This window comes from Cylas formicarius, unplaced genomic scaffold (assembly GCF_029955315.1).
Source record: "Cylas formicarius isolate icCylForm1 unplaced genomic scaffold, icCylForm1.1 PGA_scaffold_10__41_contigs__length_53128322, whole genome shotgun sequence".
NCBI lineage: Eukaryota > Metazoa > Arthropoda > Insecta > Coleoptera > Brentidae > Cylas > Cylas formicarius.
The window spans coordinates 36,226,655-36,249,937 of record NW_026844214.1 but is presented as its reverse complement, the minus strand read 5'-3'; the positions used below and the strand labels follow the sequence as shown (position 1 = coordinate 36,249,937).

Here is a 23,283-nt window from a genome sequence, read left to right as displayed (position 1 = left end):
CAACAAAGGTTTGAAAAGGATCGACTTACAGGTTAACGGCGACTTTTTTTCTAAGTCCGGCCCTTACTGTCTCGTCCTCCGTCGCGTCGCAGCAACGCTGCGCGATCGTACGGCCCGCACGTGCAATTTCCAACGCCGCGCCGCGCTCGCCGATAAACTCCCCGGCACCGCAACGACGACCTTCAAACAATGCTTTGTGCACCGCGCCGCTCCGTCTTGTCTCAGCTGCGCTTTTTTGCTTGCCGACGTTTGTTTACGGACACGTAAACGTTTCCCTCACAATTTTCACACAATTTTCTTTGCAAATACAGATCCAACAATCTGTACTTCGCAATTTCCTCGTTTTTCACTTTTGCGGAACACTCAAAATAATTCTCGCAATTGAAAACTCTCCACTCGATGGATCACAATCCCGTTCGATGGACCACTATGTTTCTTCAATAATACAAGTGTTTCCTCAATCACTTAATATTTATTGAATTTTTCCTTTCTATAAATGGATTGTATCTCACATTGCGGCGACGTCGCGACCCATGCCGTGCACGTCTACCCCGTAACGCTACAAAATTGTAAGTAGACTAGCAGAAACGTAGACCTTGCCGGTTTGGCGTACAATGCCCTGTTGTCACATTGACTGAAATGTCCGGCATGTTTAAGATACACAAAATTAAAAAGAAATTTACATAATTTTGAACCCAACACCTATCTTCAGCGGTTTTCGAGAAAATAACTATTTTCTTCATTCATTTCCAACTGAAATAGCTTCAATTAAATTTTTATTACTACGGCACTGGAACCAGTAGAAAGTTAAACTTTTGGACATAGCTTAGAGAGGTATCGAACAGGATTTCTTAATATCGATATTAGTTCCACATTATGCAGGGTGAATAAAAATTAATGATTTGTTTATCAGATACAACAATGATGGAAAGTGCAGTGCTAGATTTCTTTTTAAATGATGTATCATGTCCCTATACCTAACTCGTTTGGTTTCTGGAGTAAAAGCAAGTTTCTAATGTTGTTTTAATGAATTTGTTTATTATTCATGAACAATGCAATTTAATTTAATCAAACGAATCTTGATTTGCAGCACATGAACAAGAGAATATTTGCCACAATTAAGAAAAGCTTTACAAACCATTTTACGAAAAACATTTTTAAAACTATTTACACTAACAAAATATGAGGTATATAAAATAACAATTGCACACAGAAAAATAACTCCAATTTTTAAATTCTTGAAGTGAACTGATGGTAGTAGCCTTCTTTATCTTCGATGGATCTATTTGTTCAAAGCATCGTACAATCCGATGACGTAACTCTTCCTAGCTCTGCACCCGTGTCACGTAGACGCGTGACTTTAACGCACTCCACAGGTAAATATCAAATAGCGTGAGATCGGGCGATCTTGCTGGAAAATCCCACGGTCCCAAACGTCGAAACCAATGGTCATTAAATAATTCGTAAAATTCTACTGACACCTGTTCAGTGTAGTGAGCCGGTGCCGTATCTAGTTAATACCAAAAGGTCCGAAGTTCATTTTCCTCTGTTCTTAATATTTGAGGGTATTTTGCAGCATTCAATGGTTCATCGTAAATTAAAAAACTTACTTTATTGTCTTTTAACTCGCAAACCACATTTAAACTAAATTTCCTTTGAAATCCCATTTCCTTTGTGGTATGAGGTTTATCCTTCGATTGAAAATACCCTCTTCTGAAAGAGGGTCCTCCTGAATGCGAACCAACAATACTTCGCCAAAAGACACTGCCTTGGTAACTTTAAATGATTGTATCTCGTGATCTACCAAAATTGGGTTGCAACGGTTGCAATATCAAACTTATCTGCCGCGCTACGAATCGAACCATTTGGATAGGCATTAAACTATGCCAAAACGTTTGTTATATTTTCTTCGTTTGAAGTAATTCTTTTAAAAGATGGAGATACTTAGCTTCAAATTATAATTTGTAAAATTTACAAATTTTAAAATTTTACAAATTATAATTTGTAAAATTTGTAAATAATTTTCCCTTGTTTTGTGTTGCAAATCAGGATTCGTTTCATTAAATTTTCTGCATGTTCTGGCTGTAATGTTCATGCATAATAAACAAATACATTAAAACAGCATTAGAAATTTGCTTTTATTTAAGAAATCAAACGGTTTAAGTAGAGGAACATGAAACTTCCAATTTAATTTATTCTTTGAATGTGTGATAATATAAATCCACTTTTCACCAATTCTTTATTTTGTATACAAATCAATAATTTTGATCAACCCTGTATAATTTAAAACTAATTTAGATATCATAACTCCCTACGCTATGTCCAAGCGGTAACATCGCAGGGTTAAAGATATTTTAGATCGATAGAGGATCGCCGCTTATGGAAAAACCATCAACCGTGAAACACCTTATATATTACGAGTACAACTTTCGGCAACGAAATATAGTCCCTTATTTTTAGCATTGACCGTACTTTCAAAAATAAAAATTCCACTTAAAAAACAATTGAACCTCCAACAAAATAGCCAACGACGAACGTCTTCGATTTTTTAACTTCTTCAACTTCTTAAATTAAATCTGAAAACCGAGTATTTTTCTCATGTTAAAATACAAATTTTAATTATCTTTATCACATTATTATTGCAATTTCGATAATGTTTCCAAGTTGTTCTCTTTTTCGAAAAAAACTGAGCCGACGTCACGACAGTGACAGAGTGTAACTTGCTGGATGTCTTAAGTCTTACCTATAAATGCACATGATAAAAAAAACATGTAAATTTCTGTCATAACATACATAAAAATCGTCGCATTGCAAATGTTTGTGGTTCCGTTGTTTTTCAATGACATTTTTAAAGTTTACTTAAGAGCAAAGACATCTAATCCAAAGGAAAGACGACAATTCATTTATAAAGTTCAAAGTCTCAAAAATCTGATAGCTCTGAGCGGTCCAAATTTAACGCTTCAGAGTAAAAGGCGCAGCTGAGAGTCATGTGCTTTTAGAATACGATGTCGGGCCAGAAATATTAAGGACACGTCGAGCCTCTTAGATGAAATGTCCTTGCTCAAAAATAAATATCCATTAATTTTTTTCTTATTGGGGTTTTTCGAACGTTATTTACTATATATATAAGTAGTGATTAAGTACAATATAGGCTTCCCCCACTCCTCTCCCTTTTTGTGGGGTGTCCTCCTTACCCACGACTCTCTAGCTCCTCGCCCTTTACCCATAATCCCTTGAAACTGGCCCCCATTGGATAAGCAAGCACCAATGGGGTTTAATCAATCTCCCCACCTCTAGTTTGCGATGGCGGCGAAGCCAATCAGAGCCCAGATATTTTCCCACCCCTAAGAAAAGCAATGGCGTCAATGAGACTTGATCATATTGTTCGCGTGACCATCTGCACCCTCTAGCGGTTCGAATGTAAACTAGTGTCCCCTCTTGGAATAAGATTTTCTTTAATAAGGTAACCCCACCTAGTGAATATTGACCAAAACATTTATTTTAAAAACATATAATTCTGCGAATGTGTACCCTCGCGGGTACAAACTGTACTTTTATTGCGCACAAAGGACAGGGGAAATAAAGACGAAAAGTGTTGGATTTCTTTTTTCGGAACTGGAAGCTGGCAGGCACCACCAATAATATCTACAAAACAAAAACCTGGTTAAAATTTTCATTAATAAAGTAGGATATTAGAAACCATATACCTTTTTAATTTACTAAGCCATCTACCGTGCGTTAACTTCATATATATTTCCGCATGCTTCTGTTTTAAGGTATCGTGAAATATTTGACTATTTATCTGGGAAAAATTCATATGTCGAAAATATTATGTGTATGTGGCCGTGGTAGACTTTCTTTGCTATTATAATTTTATTTTTATTATTTAATATTTACAAAATTAATTTATCTATCTTATTGATGATTTTGATTTTCTTTGCTATTTTATTATTTGTTTTTATTATTTAATATTTTCAAAATTAATTTATCTATCTTATTGATGATTTTAAGATATCGCAGTCAACTTTACTATTTCATTAATTTCTTTTATTTATTGCTGATTTTTGAGGATAGTGTACATACTTTTTTTCGTAACTTATCTGTATCTACCCTTTAATTTCCTATCAAGCCATAAAGCAAACTCGAAAGGCATCTTAACTAAAAAGTCATATACTTTAAAGCTGCTGCTACTACTACATGAAAGTGTGTTTCTATGGCAATCTCAACAACAATGAAATCTGGACGCTTATACTAAATACTGTAATACTCTTCTCTGCTAACGCTCTAGGAGACGCTATTTGAACCCTGTTCAAAGAAAAACTTCTACAGCCCAAATAACCTCTCTGAACCACACTTAAGCGCATCAGTCTTTCACTGTCTTGCAGCCTTCAGATTAATATTCCGTACTAACTACGAATGCCATACACGAAACGTTCTCTTTTCTAATTTTTTTCTATGCGCTACATTAACGAACAGGATCTAAACTTTTCTGTCTGTGTATTTTGTTAGCCACCTTAAAAAAATTAAAAAAAAAGGTATGCGAACCTAGAGGATATTTTCCATATTTTTCACAAATGGTGACAACAATTAATGCAAGTATTATTTTTAATAATAATCCATCTTTCGCTATGACACGAAAACATCGATTTTTTAATTCTAACTTTTCTCATAGAGCTTCCCTTTAGTCTCTATCTGTTCTTTAACTAAATCCCCGCCTTTTTGAAAAACCAACCTCTAAAAATAGTTAATTTTCTCTAATATAAATTTGTACGTTTTCCGCAATATGTGTGAATATTTTTGCTAGAGCATTTAGTTACTTAGTACATGTCCTAATCAATATTTTAAAAATATAATTCTAATGATACGTGTTTACGATTTGAAGATAACAAAACATTCCCCAGTGTTATAAATGAGAGCTCACTGCCAAACTACCAAACATCACAGTACAAACTACCGTACTACGCCCCCCTGGACAAAATCAGGTTAGTCAGCGTCATTAATTCTACCTGCGTTAACGAATAGCGTATTGTTAATTAAGGTATAATACGCAGAAAATTTAAGTAGCAAATAATTGCAATGAAACTCACTAACATCATAAATTATTATAAAAAAAATTAGAACAGTTGGAATTTACTGGAGTAACCAATTTGGCACTAAAAATGGAAATTTTCGATACTCTACTAGGTGCCTACAATAAATTTTACTATTATTTTTAATGCAGAGACACAACGATTTTCTAGTTCTGAATTTGATCAGGGGTATATGACCATAGTTTACGCCGACTCTAAAAGGCATGCAGTCTATTGTTTTTGAACGCCCCATTTTGTGTATTATGTTCAAAACAGAGACTCTCTGGGCTTACGACTACAGCTACCAGCTACTACTTTCAATAATATTAACACAAAAAAAAGTAGGTGGCATTTCTATAATACGTGCAAAGTTTATGTGAAACTGACTGGAAGACAGAGTAATGCACCAATATGTTACTAAACATATTTCCATAGAATTCCGTAAGAGCTTACCTCCAAGTTTTCTCATTTAGTCAGTCAAAGCATCAAATGGGAAATTCCAATCCAACATATGTAGTGGTGGAAATATATCAATCGCCTACGTTACCGATGGTACCCGACTGAAGCTTCTGCGTCTTCTTTACCCCCACATGCCTACTTAAAAAGATACTGGTCTAAGTCTCAATATTCCTGTTAAAAAAAGAGAGGTTCTATATTGCCATAAATATGTGTTTTCAAAATTTTACCTGAATGGTTCGTGATTCCTTATATATGCAGTGTTGGCAGCAATGTGGCGACGACTACGCTGAAACTTTCCATATCTCGTGTCCCCATGACTGGTCTGTTTCATATATGAAAGCTCACCTCGCACGGGTTTGAACCTCTTTTAAAAAAAAAAACAGGCAAGACTTATACTTATCATATCAAAGTAATATGAGGAACTTATATTTTATGCCAAAACTTATTTCATCACCTCCAAAGGGGAGTAGGGGTTTCTAAAGTATGGTAGGTACATCTCTTTCATTTTTTAATTAAAAAAGTGACACAATTACGCGACGTAACTCGATCCGGTTCGTTAACGCGTCTCAAGATGGGGGGGTTTAGAGATGCTGAGGTCATTAAATTGATTCACTAATACCAGTACATACTGAAACCCCTTATTTCCAAAATAAAAAATTGTTAACTGTTAACACAAAAAAAACTATTTTCTCACCAATTATATTTCTGGGGTCGTTTTCAGAATTTGTCCAACGTAGAATCCCAAGAGGATAGGGCCGCAATTTCGAAAAATGTTCATGTCTCCCCACTATGCATTTGTACACGAAGCAGGGCCGGATTAACAGCAATTATATTCTTGTCAGTCAACATACAGTCGCCCATTGAATTCTCGGATTCTGCTTTGCTAGTTGCCATAGTCTGTCAAATATGTTACTTAAAAAATTGTATATTTTTTTACAAATAATATACCTTTCCTAAAATAATTCCGCCTTTGTCAAGTTGGACAAGGGCACGTCTGTCCGCTTTAAAAAGCGCGGCGTATGTATCTTCCAAAATGATCCAAGCAGGCTCGGATTGCCAGCAAATACACAACTCGCCGATTCAATTCTGAGATGTTGCTTCACGAGTTACCATGATCTGTCAAATATTTTAATTAAAAAAAAATCTATTATTTAGCAACAATATACCTTTTTAAAAATAATTTTGTCTTTTTCAAGTTCAACAGGACACGTGTGTTCGTTTCAGTTGGACAAGGGCACGTCTGTCCGCCTTGAAAAGCACGGCGTATGTATCTTCCAAAATGATCCAAATCGTTAACCTTTTTTTGATTTTTTGATTCCTCGTTATGCAAATCTAAACGGAGCAGGCTCGGATTGTCAGCAAATACACAACTCGCCGATTCAATTCTGAGATGTTGCTTCACGAGTTACCATGATCTGTCAAATATTTTAATTAAAAAAAAATCTATTATTTAGCAACAATATACCTTTTTAAAAATAATTTTGTCTTTTTCAAGTTCAACAGGACACGTGTGTTCGTTTCAGTTGGACAAGGGCACGTCTGTCCGCCTTGAAAAGCACGGCGTATGTATCTTCCAAAATGATCCAAATCGTTAACCTTTTTTTGATTTTTTGATTCCTCGTTATGCAAATCTAAACGAAGCAGGCTCGGATTGCCAGCAAATACACAACTCGCCGATTCAATTCTGAGATGTTGCTTCACGAGTTACCATGATCTGTCAAATATTTTAATTAAAAAAAAAATATTTAGCAACAATATACCTTTTTAAAAATAATTTCGTCTTTTTCAAGTTCAACAGGACACGTGTGTTCAGATATTTTCAAAATTTGTCCAACGCGGACTTCCACTCACCCAGTTTCGAAAACTTTCTGGTCTCCCCGCCATGCATTTGTACACGAAGCAGGGCTGGACTATCCGCAAACAGCACCCCCGGTCACTTTTCTTCTCGGATTCTGCTTGACGAGTTACATCGATCTATGGAATATTTAGCGTAAAAAAAAATTATCTATTACTTTTACCAAAAATGAAGTACCTTTTTTCTTTAAAATTTGTTCGTCCTTTTCGAGTTCGGAATTTTTCGTAGTCTATATCGTCTGCCAATTGTCCAAAATCGTTGGACTTTCAGTAATTTTCAAAATTCGCCCCAACGCAGCCTTCCACGCACGCACGCAGTTCGAAATCTTTCAGGTCTTCCCGCTATGCAATTGTACACGAAGCAGGGTCGGATTGTCAGCAAACAGCACCCCCGGTCACTTTTCTTCTCGGATTCTGCTTGACGAGTTACATCGATCTGTGGAATATTCAGCGTAAAAAAAAATTATCTATTACTTTTACCAAAAATGAAGTACCTTTTTTCTTTAAAATAGTTCGTCCTTTTCGAGTTTGAAAGGTTTCGTAGCCGATAGCCCTGCCGAAATGTCTTTGCATTTGTACACGAAGCAGGGTCGGATTGTCAGCAAACAGCACAAGCGCCACTTTTCTTCTCGGTTTCTGCTTGACGAATTACATCGATCGGTCAAATATTTAATATAAAAAATATCTATTTTACCAAAAATACGTACTCTTCTAAGATAAATTAGCTCTTTTCGAGTTTAAGAGGACACGTATCGTCAACTGTAGGATGTTTTATTATTATATTTTCCAGTGTCTATAAATTAATAAACAACAGAAGCTTCCGAATACAAAAATTTCAACATGAGTTTCTTTTTCTTGAAACTTAAAAAGTTCTAACCCCTAAAACCATATTTTTAATACGCTGGCGGACGTATGACAATCCCCAAAAATTACCATATTTAAATTGTTACTATACATGCAAAAAAAAACTAGCGGATGTTATTTATTATCTCCGATGGGTGGATGATTGAGAAACGTTTAAATAAATCTACCTTTCTGTCTCTCTTTTTCTATATAGGTAACTCATTCTCTCTATCTGTTACTTTCCACAATCCGAATTTACACTTTGTCCCCAAAAATCTTGTAAAATTTTATCTGCTTAACTTCTTCGCGTTGTTCATAAGGCTGAATTTTTTGGGAGATATATCGTGCGTTATTTCTATTAAAATTCTGTTTCCTTTTTACCTACTTCAAAAACGTAAGCGAGCATTTTTGGTTGTTTTATTAAACAAAAATGGATACTAAAAAAGATCCGTATCTCCGACCTCAGCCTCCTTTGATCATTCCCCAATTTTTTTTTTAATTAAGTATAGAAACCTCGTCGAACATATACATAATACTAGGTCAAAATGTTACGCAGTTACTCATTAAAGTCGCAATTCCGAAAGCTTCTTACCTATCTTTTTCCAGTCTTTTTTGTTTTATTTATCCGTATATGAAACACACAATGAACACAAAACTTAAACTTGTTGACGATATTGCATTAAGCAACAAACGTGGATAACAGAAACGAACCCTTAACACAAACGCTTCTTTAAACTTCGACTGACACGTGAAACAACCCGCATTCCTACAAAAGGCAGGTAAACCAAGCAGGTCAAATTTTAAGCTACCCTCCAGTGTCGTCGTAGGTTGGGGTATAGTAAATAGCGAATACAACAAAGCGGTAATTTATAATAATTTAATTTGCATTTTATTTAACTTAAGTTGTTATGTAGAAAATGAGACATTTCTACAATTAATCAATATACTACGAGTACTTTTCCGCTTAATTACTATTTTGAGAAACAAAAGGAAACGTTAGATTCCATTCAAACTTTTTCGGTTTTCATAATAGCTCGCGTTTATTTAGAAGCTAATGGCCTGTGGCCTTAACCAGACGTTTGCAAAGGCTGGTTTGATATTATGTATATAAATCTTAACAAACACCAAAAATAGGGTTATATTGCCACCGAAAATCTGAATTTATGTTTAAAAATGTAACTTCCCGAATTTAAACTATTGCCTGCATTGGCGCCTATATTTTATGGTTTTTTTTTTGTATCCTATTTTTTGTTTTGCTTGCAAATGTGTGTCCATTTTCGGGTACTGAATTTTTTTTTTCTCAAATTATTACAAATTACTCAAAACGGAGTTAAAAAGAGACGAGGAGAAAAGGGAAGAACCCTTATTTCTCCGACACTGACCTCCGATTTTTATAAAAATTGACGCCTTGACACCCTGCCCGTGAATATTTTGCAAAGGATTTTTAAAATTTAACTTCCAAATAACGCATACTCTCGCCTAGTGTCACAGTTTTGGGCCCCATTTTGCTATGGTTAGACAGGTTTATTCTTGTACATTGTCGGGACAAAAGAAGCATCTCCTTCATCTAAATTGACTTTTTCATACCTAATGCAACAGCTCCCGGGCATCATCTCGCCTTAATTGTTTCTATTGAATTAATTTTAGTTACAAAAAATTAGATGATCGTCAAAATTGGCATAAAAAGATAATCAAGATTTAATTAAACAAGAATATGCACAAAAGAAAAGAGATAAACTCCGACACGGGAAACAAGGAAATATCGCTGAAACGGCAACTGATCTAGCGCGTGCCTTTTTTAAAAATAATAATAATTTTTCAAAAGAATTCTAGGCTAAGCTAAATACCTGGTGCAACAAAATATTGAAGGATTTTCATGATCCTACCTGTGAGCGAGTAGAAAATTATTTGCAAAGAGGATCTTAATATAAATAGTTTATAAATTATTTCACTATTGATAATATGTCCCCTTTTAAAATGGCGCATTATTTGATACGTACTTTTTTTTTGTCAGAGCTTGTCTAAAAAAAAAGCGGGATGGATGGAGGTTCTCCGTCAGGTTTTTTCCTGTCGAAACAAGTATGTGAGGCGTTCGCTTTGGATCTGGGGAACGGGTGGGGGTTATACATATATAAGCTATAAGAAATTTTATTTTTTTTATTCAGTTTAAACTCATACAATTTCGTGATAAGTGCAGAGTGAGAAAAATGTCCGAAGTCGAAAATTATCCAACGCAAGCATTGGATTCGTGGGGAAGATTTGTGGTCAATGCGGAAATAATCCGCGAACAAAAATACATTTACGAGGCAGCAATTACGCTGCCGGAATTCGGACTAGAAATTACCTCAGGTCTTAGCCCAGGAAGAATCTTCGCTCCGGCAGTGAAAGTGAGCTTTCTCCCCTACGCTTTGTCGGAGAAGAGAAGCATTTCGTTCGACGAGATAGACTTCACAGAATTAATACAACAGCTTCCACTGTTATTGTTAGCAGGCCCGACTGGTAAAGTTATGTATTTAACCTGCTTCAAACTCAGCTGTCTACAATGTGATGGTGAAGTCTTGGTCAAGATTGAAAATAGCGAGGGTATACTCTATATTTCGAAAGACTGGGTACAGGAATTAATTACCATAAGCAAATTTTCATGTATAGTCAAATACAATATTCTAGCGTAGTACTCGTAAAAGTTCAAACGAGACTGTACTCGTATTCTTTTAAATACCAATTTGCTTATGGTAATTAATTCCTGTACCCAGTCTTTCGAAATATAGAGTATACCCTCGCTATTTTCAATCTTGACCAAGACTTCACCATCACATTGTAGACAGCTGAGTTTGAAGCAGGTTAAATACATAACTTTACCAGTCGGGCCTGCTAACAATAACAGTGGAAGCTGTTGTATTAATTCTGTGAAGTCTATCTCGTCGAACGAAATGCTTCTTTTCTCCGACAAAGCGTAGGGGAGAAAGCTCACTTTCACTGCCGGAGCGAAGATTCTTGCTGGGCTAAGACCTGAGGTAATTTCTGGTCCGAATTCCGGCAGCGTAATTGCTGCCTCGTAAATATATTTTTGTTCGCGGATTATTTCCGCATTGACCACAAATCTTCCCCACGAATCCAATGCTTGCGTTGGATAATTTTCGACTTCGGACATTTTTCTCACTCTGCACTTATCACGAAATTGTATGAGTGGAAACTGAATAAAAAAATTAAAATTTCTTATAGCTTATATATGTATAACCCCCACCCGTTCCCCAGATCCAAAGCGAACGCCTCACATACTTGTTTCGACAGGAAAAAACCTGACGGAGAACCTCCATCCATCCCGCTTTTTTTTTTAGACAAGCTCTGACAAGAAAAAAGTACGTATCAAATAATGCGCCATTTTAAAAGGGGACATATTATCAATAGTGAAATATATACCTTTATCCTCTTTGCAAATAATTTTCTACTCGCTCACAGGTAGGATCATGAAGATCCTTCAATATTTTGTTGCACCAGGTATTTAGCTTAGCCTAGAATTCTTTTGAAAAATTATTATTATTTTTAAAAAAGGCACGCGCTAGATCAGTTGCCGTTTCAGCGATATTTCCTTGTTTCTCGTGTCGGAGTTTATCTCTTTTCTTTTGTGCATATTCTTGTTTAATTAAATCTTGATTATCTTTTTATGCCAATTTTGACGATCATCTAATTTTTCGTAACTAAAATTAATTCAATAGAAACAATTAAGGCGAGATGATGCCCGGGAGCTGTTGTATTAGGTATGAAAAAGTCAATTTAGATGAAGGAGATGCTTCTTTTGTCCCGACAATGTACAAGAATAAACCTGTGTAACCATAGCAAAATGGGGCCCAAAACTGTGACACTAGGCGAGAGTATGCGTTATTTGGAAGTTAAATTTTAAAAATCCTTTGCAAAATATTCACGGGCAGGGTGTCAAGGCGTCAATTTTTATAAAAATCTTCTTCCCTTTTCTCCTCGTCTCTTTTTAACTCCGTTTTGAGTAATTTGTAATAATTTGAGAAAAAAAAAATTCAGTACCCGAAAATGGACACATTTGCAAGCAAAACAAAAAATAGGATACAAAAAAAAACCATAAAATATAGGCGCCAATGCAGGCAATAGTTTAAATAAGGGAAGTTACATTTTGAAACATAAATTCAGATTTTCGGTGGCAATATAACTCTATTTTTCGTGTTTGTTAAGATTTATATACATAATATCAAACCAGCCTTTGGAAACGTCTGGTTAAGGCCACAGGCCATTAGCTTCTAAATAAACGCGAGCTATTATGGAAACCGAAAAAGTTTGAATGGAATCTAACGTTTCCTTTTGTTTCTCAAAATAGTAATTAAGCGGAAAAGTAGAAATTGTAGAAATGTCTCATTTTCTACATAACAACTTAAGTTAAATAAAATGCAAATTAAATTATTATAAATTGCCGCTTTGTTGTATTCGCTATTTACTATGCCCCAACCTACGACGACACTGGAGGGTAGCTTAAAATTTGACCTGCTTGGTTTACCTGCCTTTTGTAGGAATGCGGGTTGTTTCACGTGTCAGTCGAAGTTTAAAGAAGCGTTTGTGTTAGGGGTTCGTTTCTGTTATCCACGTTTGTTGCTTAATGCAATATCGCCAACGAGTTTAAGTTTTGTGTTCATTGTGTGTTTCATATACGGATAAATAAAACAAAAAAGACTGGAAAAAGATAGGTAAGAAGCTTTCGGAATTGCGACTTTAACGAGTAACCGCGTAACATTTTGACCTAGTATTATGTATATGTTCGACGAGGTTTCTATACTTAATTAAAAAAAAATTGGGGAGTGATCAAAGGAGGCTGAGGTCGGAGATACGGATCTTTTTTAGTATCCATTTTTGTTTAATAAAACAACCAAAAATGCTCGCTTACGTTTTTGAAGTAGGTAAAAAGGAAACAGAATTTTAATAGAAATAACGCACGATATATCTCCCAAAAAATTCAGCCTTATGAACAACGCGAAGAAGTTAAGCAGATAAAATTTTACAAGATTTTTGGGGACAAAGTGTAAATTCGGATTGTGGAAAGTAACAGATAGAGAGAATGAGTTACCTATATAGAAAAAGAGAGACAGAAAGGTAGATTTATTTAAACGTTTCTCAATCATCCACCCATCGGAGATAATAAATAACATCCGCTAGTTTTTTTTTTGCATGTATAGTAACAATTTAAATATGGTAATTTTTGGGGATTGTCATACGTCCGCCAGCGTATTAAAAATATGGTTTTAGGGGTTAGAACTTTTTAAGTTTCAAGAAAAAAAAAACTCATGTTGAAATTTTTGTATTCGGAAGCTTCTGTTAATATAATAATGTAAATAAATATAATAATAAAACATCCTACAGTTGACGATACGTGTCCTCTTAAACTCGAAAAGAGCTAATTTATCTTAGAAGAGTACGTATTTTTGGTAAAATAGATATTTTTTATATTAAATATTTGACCGATCGATGTAATTCGTCAAGCAGAAACCGAGAAGAAAAGTGGCGCTTGTGCTGTTTGCTGACAATCCGACCCTGCTTCGTGTACAAATGCAAAGACATTTCGGCAGGGCTATCGGCTACGAAACCTTTCAAACTCGAAAAGGACGAACTATTTTAAAGAAAAAAGGTACTTCATTTTTGGTAAAAGTAATAGATAATTTTTTTATGCTAAATATTCCACAGATCGATGTAACTCGTCAAGCAGAATCCGAGAAGAAAAGTGACCGGGGGTGCTGTTTGCTGACAATCCGACCCTGCATCGTGTACAATTGCATAGCGGGAAGACCTGAAAGATTTCGAACTGCGTGCGTGCGTGGAAGGCTGCGTTGGGGCGAATTTTGAAAATTACTGAAAGTCCAACGATTTTGGACAATTGGCAGACGATATAGACTACGAAAAATTCCGAACTCGAAAAGGACGAACAAATTTTAAAGAAAAAAGGTACTTCATTTTTGGTAAAAGTAATAGATAATTTTTTTTTTACGCTAAATATTCCATAGATCGATGTAACTCGTCAAGCAGAATCCGAGAAGAAAAGTGACCGGGGGTGCTGTTTGCGGATAGTCCAGCCCTGCTTCGTGTACAAATAAATATTTGACAGATCATAGTAACTCGTGAAGCAACATCTCAGAATTGAATCGGCGAGTTGTGTATTTGCTGACAATCCGAGCCTGCTCCGTTTAGATTTGCATAACGAGGAATCAAAAAATCAAAAAAAGGTTAACGATTTGGATCATTTTGGAAGATACATACGCCGTGCTTTTCAAAGCGGACAGACGTGCCCTTGTCCAACTGAAACGAACACACGTGTCCTGTTGAACTTGAAAAAGACGAAATTATTTTTAAAAAGGTATATTGTTGCTAAATAATAGATTTTTTTTTTTAATTAAAATATTTGACAGATCATGGTAACTCGTGAAGCAACATCTCAGAATTGAATCGGCGAGTTGTGTATTTGCTGGCAATCCGAGCCTGCTTGGATCATTTTGGAAGATACATACGCCGCGCTTTTTAAAGCGGACAGACGTGCCCTTGTCCAACTTGACAAAGGCGGAATTATTTTAGGAAAGGTATATTATTTGTAAAAAAATATACAATTTTTTAAGTAACATATTTGACAGACTATGGCAACTAGTAAAGCAGAATCCGAGAATTCAATCGGCGGCTGTATGTTGACTGACAAGAATATAATTGCTGTTAATCCGGCCCTGCTTCGTGTACAAATGCATAGTGGGGAGACATGAACATTTTTCGAAATTGCGGCCCTATCCTCTTGGGATTCTACGTTGGACAAATTCTGAAAACGACCCCAGAAATATAATTGGTGAGAAAATAGTTTTTTTTGTGTTAATTTTGGAAATAAGGGGTTTCAGTATGTACTGGTATTAGTGAATCAATTTATTGACCTCAGCATCTCTAAACCCCCCCATCTTGAGACGCGTTAACGAACCGGATCGAGTTACGTCGCGTAATTGTGTCACTTTTTTAATTAAAAAATGAAAGAGATGTAGGCACCTAGTAGAGTATCGAAAATTTCCATTTTTAGTGCCAAATTGGTTACTCCAGTAAATTCCAACTGTTCTAATTTTTTTTATAATAATTTATGATGTTAGTGAGTTTCATTGCAATTATTTGCTACTTAAATTTTCTGCGTATTATACCTTAATTAACAATACGCTATTCGTTAACGCAGGTAGAATTAATGACGCTGACTAACCTGATTTTGTCCAGGGGGGCGTAGTACGGTAGTTTGTACTGTGATGTTTGGTAGTTTGGCAGTGAGCTCTCATTTATAACACTGGGGAATGTTTTGTTATCTTCAAATCGTAAACACGTATCATTAGAATTATATTTTTAAAATATTGATTAGGACATGTACTAAGTAACTAAATGCTCTAGCAAAAATATTCACACATATTGCGGAAAACGTACAAATTTATATTAGAGAAAATTAACTATTTTTAGAGGTTGGTTTTTCAAAAAGGCGGGGATTTAGTTAAAGAACAAATAGAGACTAAAGGGAAGCTCTATGAGAAAAGTTAGAATTAAAAAATCGATGTTTTCGTGTCATAGCGAAAGATGGATTATTATTAAAAATAATACTTGCATTAATTGTTGTCACCATTTGTGAAAAATATGGAAAATATCCTCTAGGTTCGCATACCTTTTTTTTTAATTTTTTTAAGGTGGCTAACAAAATACACAGACAGAAAGGTTTAGATCCTGTTCGTTAATGTAGCGCATAGAAAAAAATTAGAAAAGAGAACGTTTCGTGTATGGCATTCGTAGTTAGTACGGAATATTAATCTGAAGGCTGCAAGACAGTGAAAGACTGATGCGCTTAAGTGTGGTTCAGAGAGGTTATTTGGGCTGTAGAAGTTTTTCTTTGAACAGGGTTCAAATAGCGTCTCCTAGAGCGTTAGCAGAGAAGAGTATTACAGTATTTAGTATAAGCGTCCAGATTTCATTGTTGTTGAGATTGCCATAGAAACACACAGCTTTAAAGTATATGACTTTTTAGTTAAGATGCCTTTCGAGTTTGCTTTATGGCTTGATAGGAAATTAAAGGGTAGATACAGATAAGTTACGAAAAAAAGTATGTACACTATCCTCAAAGATCAGCAATAAATAAAAGAAATTGATGAAATAGTAAAGTTGACTGCGATATCTTAAAATCATCAATAAGATAGATAAATTAATTTTGAAAATATTAAATAATAAAAACAAATAATAAAATAGCAAAGAAAATCAAAATCATCAATAAGATAGATAAATTAATTTTGTAAATATTAAATAATAAAAATAAAATTATAATAGCAAAGAAAGCCTACCACGGCCACATACACATAATATTTTCGACATATGAATTTTTCCCAGATAAATAGTCAAATATTTCACGATACCTTAAAACAGAAGCATGCGGAAATATATATGAAGTTAACGCACGGTAGATGGCTTAGTAAATTAAAAAGGTATATGGTTTCTAATATCCTACTTTATTAATGAAAATTTTAACCAGGTTTTTGTTTTGTAGATATTATTGGTGGTGCCTGCCAGCTTCTAGTTCCGAAAAAAGAAATCCAACACTTTTCGTCTTTATTTCCCCTGTCCTTTGTGCGCAATAAAAGTACAGTTTGTACCCGCGAGGGTACACATTCGCAGAATTATATGTTTTTAAAATAAATGTTTTGGTCAATATTCACTAGGTGGGGTTACCTTATTAAAGAAAATCTTATTCCAAGAGGGGACACTAGTTTACATTCGAACCGCTAGAGGGTGCAGATGGTCACGCGAACAATATGATCAAGTCTCATTGACGCCATTGCTTTTCTTAGGGGTGGGAAAATATCTGGGCTCTGATTGGCTTCGCCGCCATCGCAAACTAGAGGTGGGGAGATTGATTAAACCCCATTGGTGCTTGCTTATCCAATGGGGGCCAGTTTCAAGGGATTATGGGTAAAGGGGGAGGAGCTAGAGAGTCGTGGGTAAGGAGGACACCCCACAAAAAGGGAGAGGAGTGGGGGAAGCCTATATTGTACTTAATCACTACTTATATATTATTCGAATTGTAAACCATTCTTATTTTTTTCAGCGAATCAGTACAGCAAAGTTATGTTTATGAGTTAGGTATCTCGATGGGCACGAATTCTTCAATAAAAATTGAAAACGTCTTTAAGGTAAATCTAAAATCTTCTACCGTGTTAGATATTTTTAAACGAGGATACTATAAATGGCGTTTTTAGTCGTAAAAAAATCACTCAAAATTAAACAAATCAATCAAAAATAAAGTTTTGGAAATATGTGGCTAATTAATTTGACAGACACCGCACATTTTGAAACTTGAACAAGAATACATATTTTCATATCAAGTATGTACAGGGCGGGCCAAATTGGACACTAAACTAACAAAACTGTAACAAAATCTCTAGTCTGCTTTATTATTTCTTATTGTTGTTATATAGTTGAAATTGTTATAACATTCTATATCTTTCATTATAAATATTAGTTTTATTTTAATTTATACTTTACTTCTCAGTAAACATATTCAAAGGCTACTTGTTGAAAGTAGGAAAACTTTTATAAACCCTGTATAGCGATGTGGACCTCGACAAAATATCAAGCGCGCTATATTTTTGGAACTATAATTTGAAGTTATTTTCAACGATTCAACAATATACGGGCTAAATAAAAAATCTAAATCCAAATTCTAAGTAGAAAGTTGTCTTGTTCCGAAACGTTAACAGTACACAGCTAATGGAGCTGTAGAGGACCGGGTAATGCTACTACAGGACTTTATGGACCAACTAGGAAAGCAAAATCTTGCTTTTACCTAATAATCTTCCGGCATTCAACAGATCATCAGTATTTGCTTAAAATATGTCCACATCCTAATAAATCTTCAGGTAAAAATGAGTTAGGTGAAAATGGCGCAAAATGCAGGTTAGTGATTGAAATGCGTGGACGATCATTCTCTATTTTGCGAAAATATCATAGCCACCTGAGACGCATTAATTTTTACCGTAGCTATATGGGTAAGAGACATCCATGTAAGAGACACCATGTTCTTGCTATTATATTTTTTATGAAAATTGCGCCCCAGGAACTGACATTAGTCTTCGTCCACCTTTTGTGGAAAGAGGACTTTCTCTGTAAAAGTGTTCAATTTGTCTCGCCTGGTACACACAAGGGTTACAAAAAAAATGTGACTCAATAACAACAATGCATTCAAAACAATATCCATACAATAGCCCGAACTAAATCTTTTGATATTCACAAAAAACGAGGTAAGGAGGTAAAAAATGCAAATAATATCGAATTAGATATTTTAACGTGGAAATAGTGGAAATAATTCTTGAGCTCATTTTAAGAAAATTATTTTCTATGAACTTATATCCTAAGCGTTAACTTTTAAGATGCAGGGTGGTATATTTTTATTTCAAACACATTATGTCCAAGTCTCCCGACAAGCCCTTAATATTTCCCGGATGACACATCGTTTTCCAAATTACCAGTTCCGTATTTTACTACGATGCGCAAAAATTTTTACCCATCGGAGGAGACGCAAATGCTTTGGGAATCGAAGGAACATCACATATCGTCACAAGCATGGGAACCAAACCATTCATAAATGTATGTTGCTGTTGGTTGGTTGGTTGCCAGTTTATAGTTATTTTATAAATGAATCGCCGTGTCTCATTTGTATATAATGTCTTCGATTTATATTTTTATTATTTAAGAAACGATTCTAGATGTCTTTGTAAAATTTTGTAGATACAATGTATATACATAATGCATTGCTGCCTTTTCCGCATTTGTGGAATTGACAGAAATTTTGCTTAAATTATCATAACGAAACCATAAAAAATATTGCTTAGTGTATCTTATATGTATGTATAACCAAAAATAGTGAAATCTGACAAGAAAAACCCAACAACAAGAAAAACCAAACAACTTTCAAGCAGGAATGACTAAATTCAACCATCAAAAGTAAATATTCATTTAAAAAAATATCTGGACGAAAATAAAAAAAAAGTGTTATGCACCTGAAAATAACTCTTGATGTGCCAGAATGCATTTACCAAATTTCCTGGTTTCGGATAATATTAAAAAAAAAAATTTTCTCTGAGGACTTTACCACTCTGTATTCCAAAAGTTGAAACTTTTCGGACATACGTTGTTAGTCATTTTCTTAAAATCAGAACAAAATAATGGAAAACAAGAAGTTATAATAAAGTTACACTTTAGGTAGAAAAATTCGGAGTTAGTCCGGTATCTCAAGTCCAAATACAATTATTGATACCTCATTATATTAAAAGAGTCCAAAAGTTCGAAACATTCACAAAGCTCACCAAATTTAAAGGAAAATTAAATCAGGAATCAATCCTGTGTTCGAATAATATGAGTGGAAAAAACAATGCAGCATCGACAGAATCCGTAGTTAAGGCGGCGGATATTGAGATTAATGACGAAACTTCTATTACCGAAAATTCCACATTTCATTTATCCTGCGCCAACGAAAACATTGCCTGCGTTGTTTTAAATTGCACAGCCGGACCATTTAAACAGGAAAATAGGGTTGCAGAATTTTTTGTCGAAATTAATTTGGATATTCAACATCTCCAAGGTAAGATTAGTTATTTAAAGACGATATACGGCGTGGGCTACTTTAGTGAGGCATCTGTTAGGATCTCAGAAATTTTGAATAATAGAAACATGGGTAACAGAACAGTTGGGGAAAGAAAAGGTTATCTATACAGCCATTGATTTTTTTTTTCAAATCTGTAAAAATATTTTTAAAGTCATAAGCTTTCCATGTTGACGTTTTCCAGTTCTTCATTGTCAATTACTTTTTTTTGGGCTTCATCTTGCAGTTTCGCAATTCCAAACTAAGCATTTTTGTAATGTATAACTATTAAATCTTACAGAAGTTGATATAATATATTAGACTCTGGACCATCTTCGTAATATTTTGTTGTAGTAAGTTCAAGTTTATTATTAAATTTCCGGACACACTATAATTTTTTCTTTAAACTTTTTTTCTTTAAGTTCACGCGCACCTAATTAGGTTAGCATGGACATGATAAAGTCAATGTAATTCCGATATTTTTTTTAAATGTTGAAGCTATTTTAAACATCTTGTTTATCCAGTATAGTGGCTTAGCGAATTTTTATATATGTGGGCGTAACTTTGTTGTGATTAAATATTTTTACAAAAGTTTAATATTTGGTACACTAGCCATTTTTGACTACAAAAAATATCGTAGTATATCCTGGAAATTCTACATGTCATTTTGAAAACTGTTTTATGGAAATTCAAAAATAAAATATCTATTTAAAAAAAAAGATTTTTCACCATATTACATTTCGGTAAAAATGCACTCCCCAAGAAAAAAATATCAGTTATAGCACGCTTAAATTAGGTTATACAAGGTGTACTAAATTAAATGCCAATTTGTTAGAAAGATAAATATGGTAAAAATTTAAACAGGAGTTGAAAAAAATGTGTTTTCTGAATTATTCGGAAATGACATATTCAATTGTTTTTGTGCATTCACCACCTAATTACAATGAAAAATAATACTACTTTGCAAATTTCACTGACTAATAATTAAAAACATGGCAATAGTGTGTACTTAATTTAGTACACCTGGCATATAAACGTTAAACTTTGTGTAGTGATTCTTTCAAAAAATATCTATATTTCTTTAAAAACGTAGCAGATAAATTATATAGATACTTTTTACAAAGCTTCTGGATTCCTCCTACGTCGGTTTTTGCTGAGTCGAAATTGCTGACGTTTCGCCAATCTCCTGTTGGCTTCTTCAGAGCTTGACTGAAACTGAAACTGCAAACACCAACGCAGGAAGAATCCTGAAGCTTTGTAAAAAGTATTACAGTAGCCTGTGGAAGTTTCTTTGAAAAATTAATTATATAGATATTAACAAAAGTTACTTAAGACTTTGCACTTTGGAAATCCAAATCTGTAGGCGTATCCATCTAACAATAGTATATGTAAATATTCGCGAAATTATTTTTCAAAGTAGATTAAGCACCTACTTTCGCGTAATTTGAAAAGGTTCGTCCCTTCTTAAGTTTTGATAGGCCACTAACTTAAAATGTTTCAGATGTTACTAGGGATAAGAACTTTATACTTTTTATGACTAGCGCCCATATCTTAGTAGAGAATTTAGGAGACCAAAAGTTAAGGTAGGTGGTTAATAAAAGATATCTTCGTATCAGTTTACTTTAATTTTATGTTTTTAGAAAAAAGATGGCAACAATTGCGAATTTGCTTGTAATACACAGAAGTCGCAAAGTAGCTATGTGGATTTTAATTCTTTCTGCTATTTCGGGATTTATTTTACTCATTCTGTTTACATGCTGTTTATACAAGGTACCTACAAATTTGGAATAGGGCTAAGAAAATTAAGTAATTGGTTTTTCAGACCGGATTTTTTAAAAGGACGAACCATATCAAACTAGAACTTCTTAAACAACAAGTAAGTAAAACTGTTTATTGGTAATTATCCAAAATACTAGTAATTATATACAACTAACTGAATCTGTCTGTAGGTGTTTCAATACTTTGTAACAGAACTTATAAATCGAAAAAAAAAATCCGGAAACAATACAAGTTTTTTAAAATGTATTTACTTATTTCCTACAGTACCATAAAACAATATTTTTACACGTATCCAGCCAGACAAATTTAAGATCTATTTTTAAGCAATGCGGCATTCAACAACCAACATGCCCGCTGTCAAAACATCAATAAATGCAAATATGAATTAGGCCCGTCAATTTTTACCTATATGCTATTAAATAATTAAATCTAGTACCATAAAAAGTGATGCGCCTTGATATTTTTGTAAATTTCACCGACTAACTTGCACCTTGCACCATTTTCTTTCTAAACAGTGATCTCCAAACACTTTACTCGTTTTTTTCAGAATATTTAATGAGATCTGGGTATAATTGACCGTCAGCGGCCATGTTGGTTGTTCAATGCTGCTTGGTTTTAATGGTTGAAAAAAAGATTTTAAATATCATGCGACATTGCGATTAATTGTACTTTTCAGAGCTTGACTGAAACTGACTCGTATTTTACTTTGTACCTGCTTATATATTGTTTAAGGAGGGCGGAGCTAAATGAGTCTCGGATAACTGATTGCCTTATTGGTGACAGGTAGAGACCTGAGTCGCGGTTAAGATTGTTAGGTTGTTTATAGATTTCTATAGACTCTTGGATTTTTCGTAGGTAGAAGAACTGATTACATGCAAAAATTGTAGTTTTATCGAATAAAATTTTATGTCCGGTTTCATAAATGTGTTCGGCAACAGCTGATGAGTTTATTTGTCTTAGTCGTAATTTTCGTGTTCTTTGAGTCTAGTTGATATTTTTCGTCCGGTCTCTCCAATGTATTCTTTGCCGCATATGCATAGAGTGCTGAAAACTCCTGGCATCTCAAGTGTTATTTTGTCTTTGACGGACCGAAGATGAGAGATTTTTGGACAAGTGGTAAATCTGGTTTTGACGTTATACTTCTTTAGAACTTTTGATATGTGGTCAGTGATATTTTGAATGTAAGGACCACAGTGGTAAGCGTAGGATTGCTTTCGGCCTCATAGCTATTGGAAGGCTGCGGTGAAGTGTATTTTTTGATGGAACACTTAATATCTTTAATGTGGAAATTATTAGAGAGAAGAGCGGAGGTAAGGTGTTTTAATTCAGTGACTCGGGCTGAGATAGTTTTGCGGCTTTGTAAACAAGAAAGTTGATAACCGAAGATTTTTGGGCCGGATGGTGATGTGACCATGCATTAAGGTATCGGTCTATATGCGTAGGTTTTCTGTAAATACAATGACCCAATGTTAGGCCTGATTTTCTATTGATAGGAATATCTACTACTACTATCTATCCGTCTATCTATTAGCCGCCTGTGGAAGTTTGTTTGAAAAAATATGTCTTAATTAAGAAATAGTGAATCATATTATTGTCGTCGGCACTTAATTGTCTATATCTTCAATTGTTCATTATAAC

The 23,283-nt window shown here is 34.5% G+C and overlaps 1 protein-coding gene across 1 annotated transcript in view; it reads left to right on the top strand.

Moving 5' to 3' along the window:
- The window catches only part of LOC132708779 (integrin alpha-8-like), a 41,039-nt gene that overhangs the window by 17,198 nt on the left and 558 nt on the right, over positions 1 to 23,283 (top strand). The window contains exons 16-20 of the mRNA XM_060681355.1: positions 17,335 to 17,419; positions 19,488 to 19,866; positions 21,368 to 21,449; positions 21,507 to 21,636; positions 21,689 to 21,742. Coding sequence (XP_060537338.1) covers positions 17,335 to 17,419; positions 19,488 to 19,866; positions 21,368 to 21,449; positions 21,507 to 21,636; positions 21,689 to 21,742 — 730 coding nt within the window. The remainder of the gene's footprint in view (positions 1 to 17,334; positions 17,420 to 19,487; positions 19,867 to 21,367; positions 21,450 to 21,506; positions 21,637 to 21,688; positions 21,743 to 23,283) is intronic.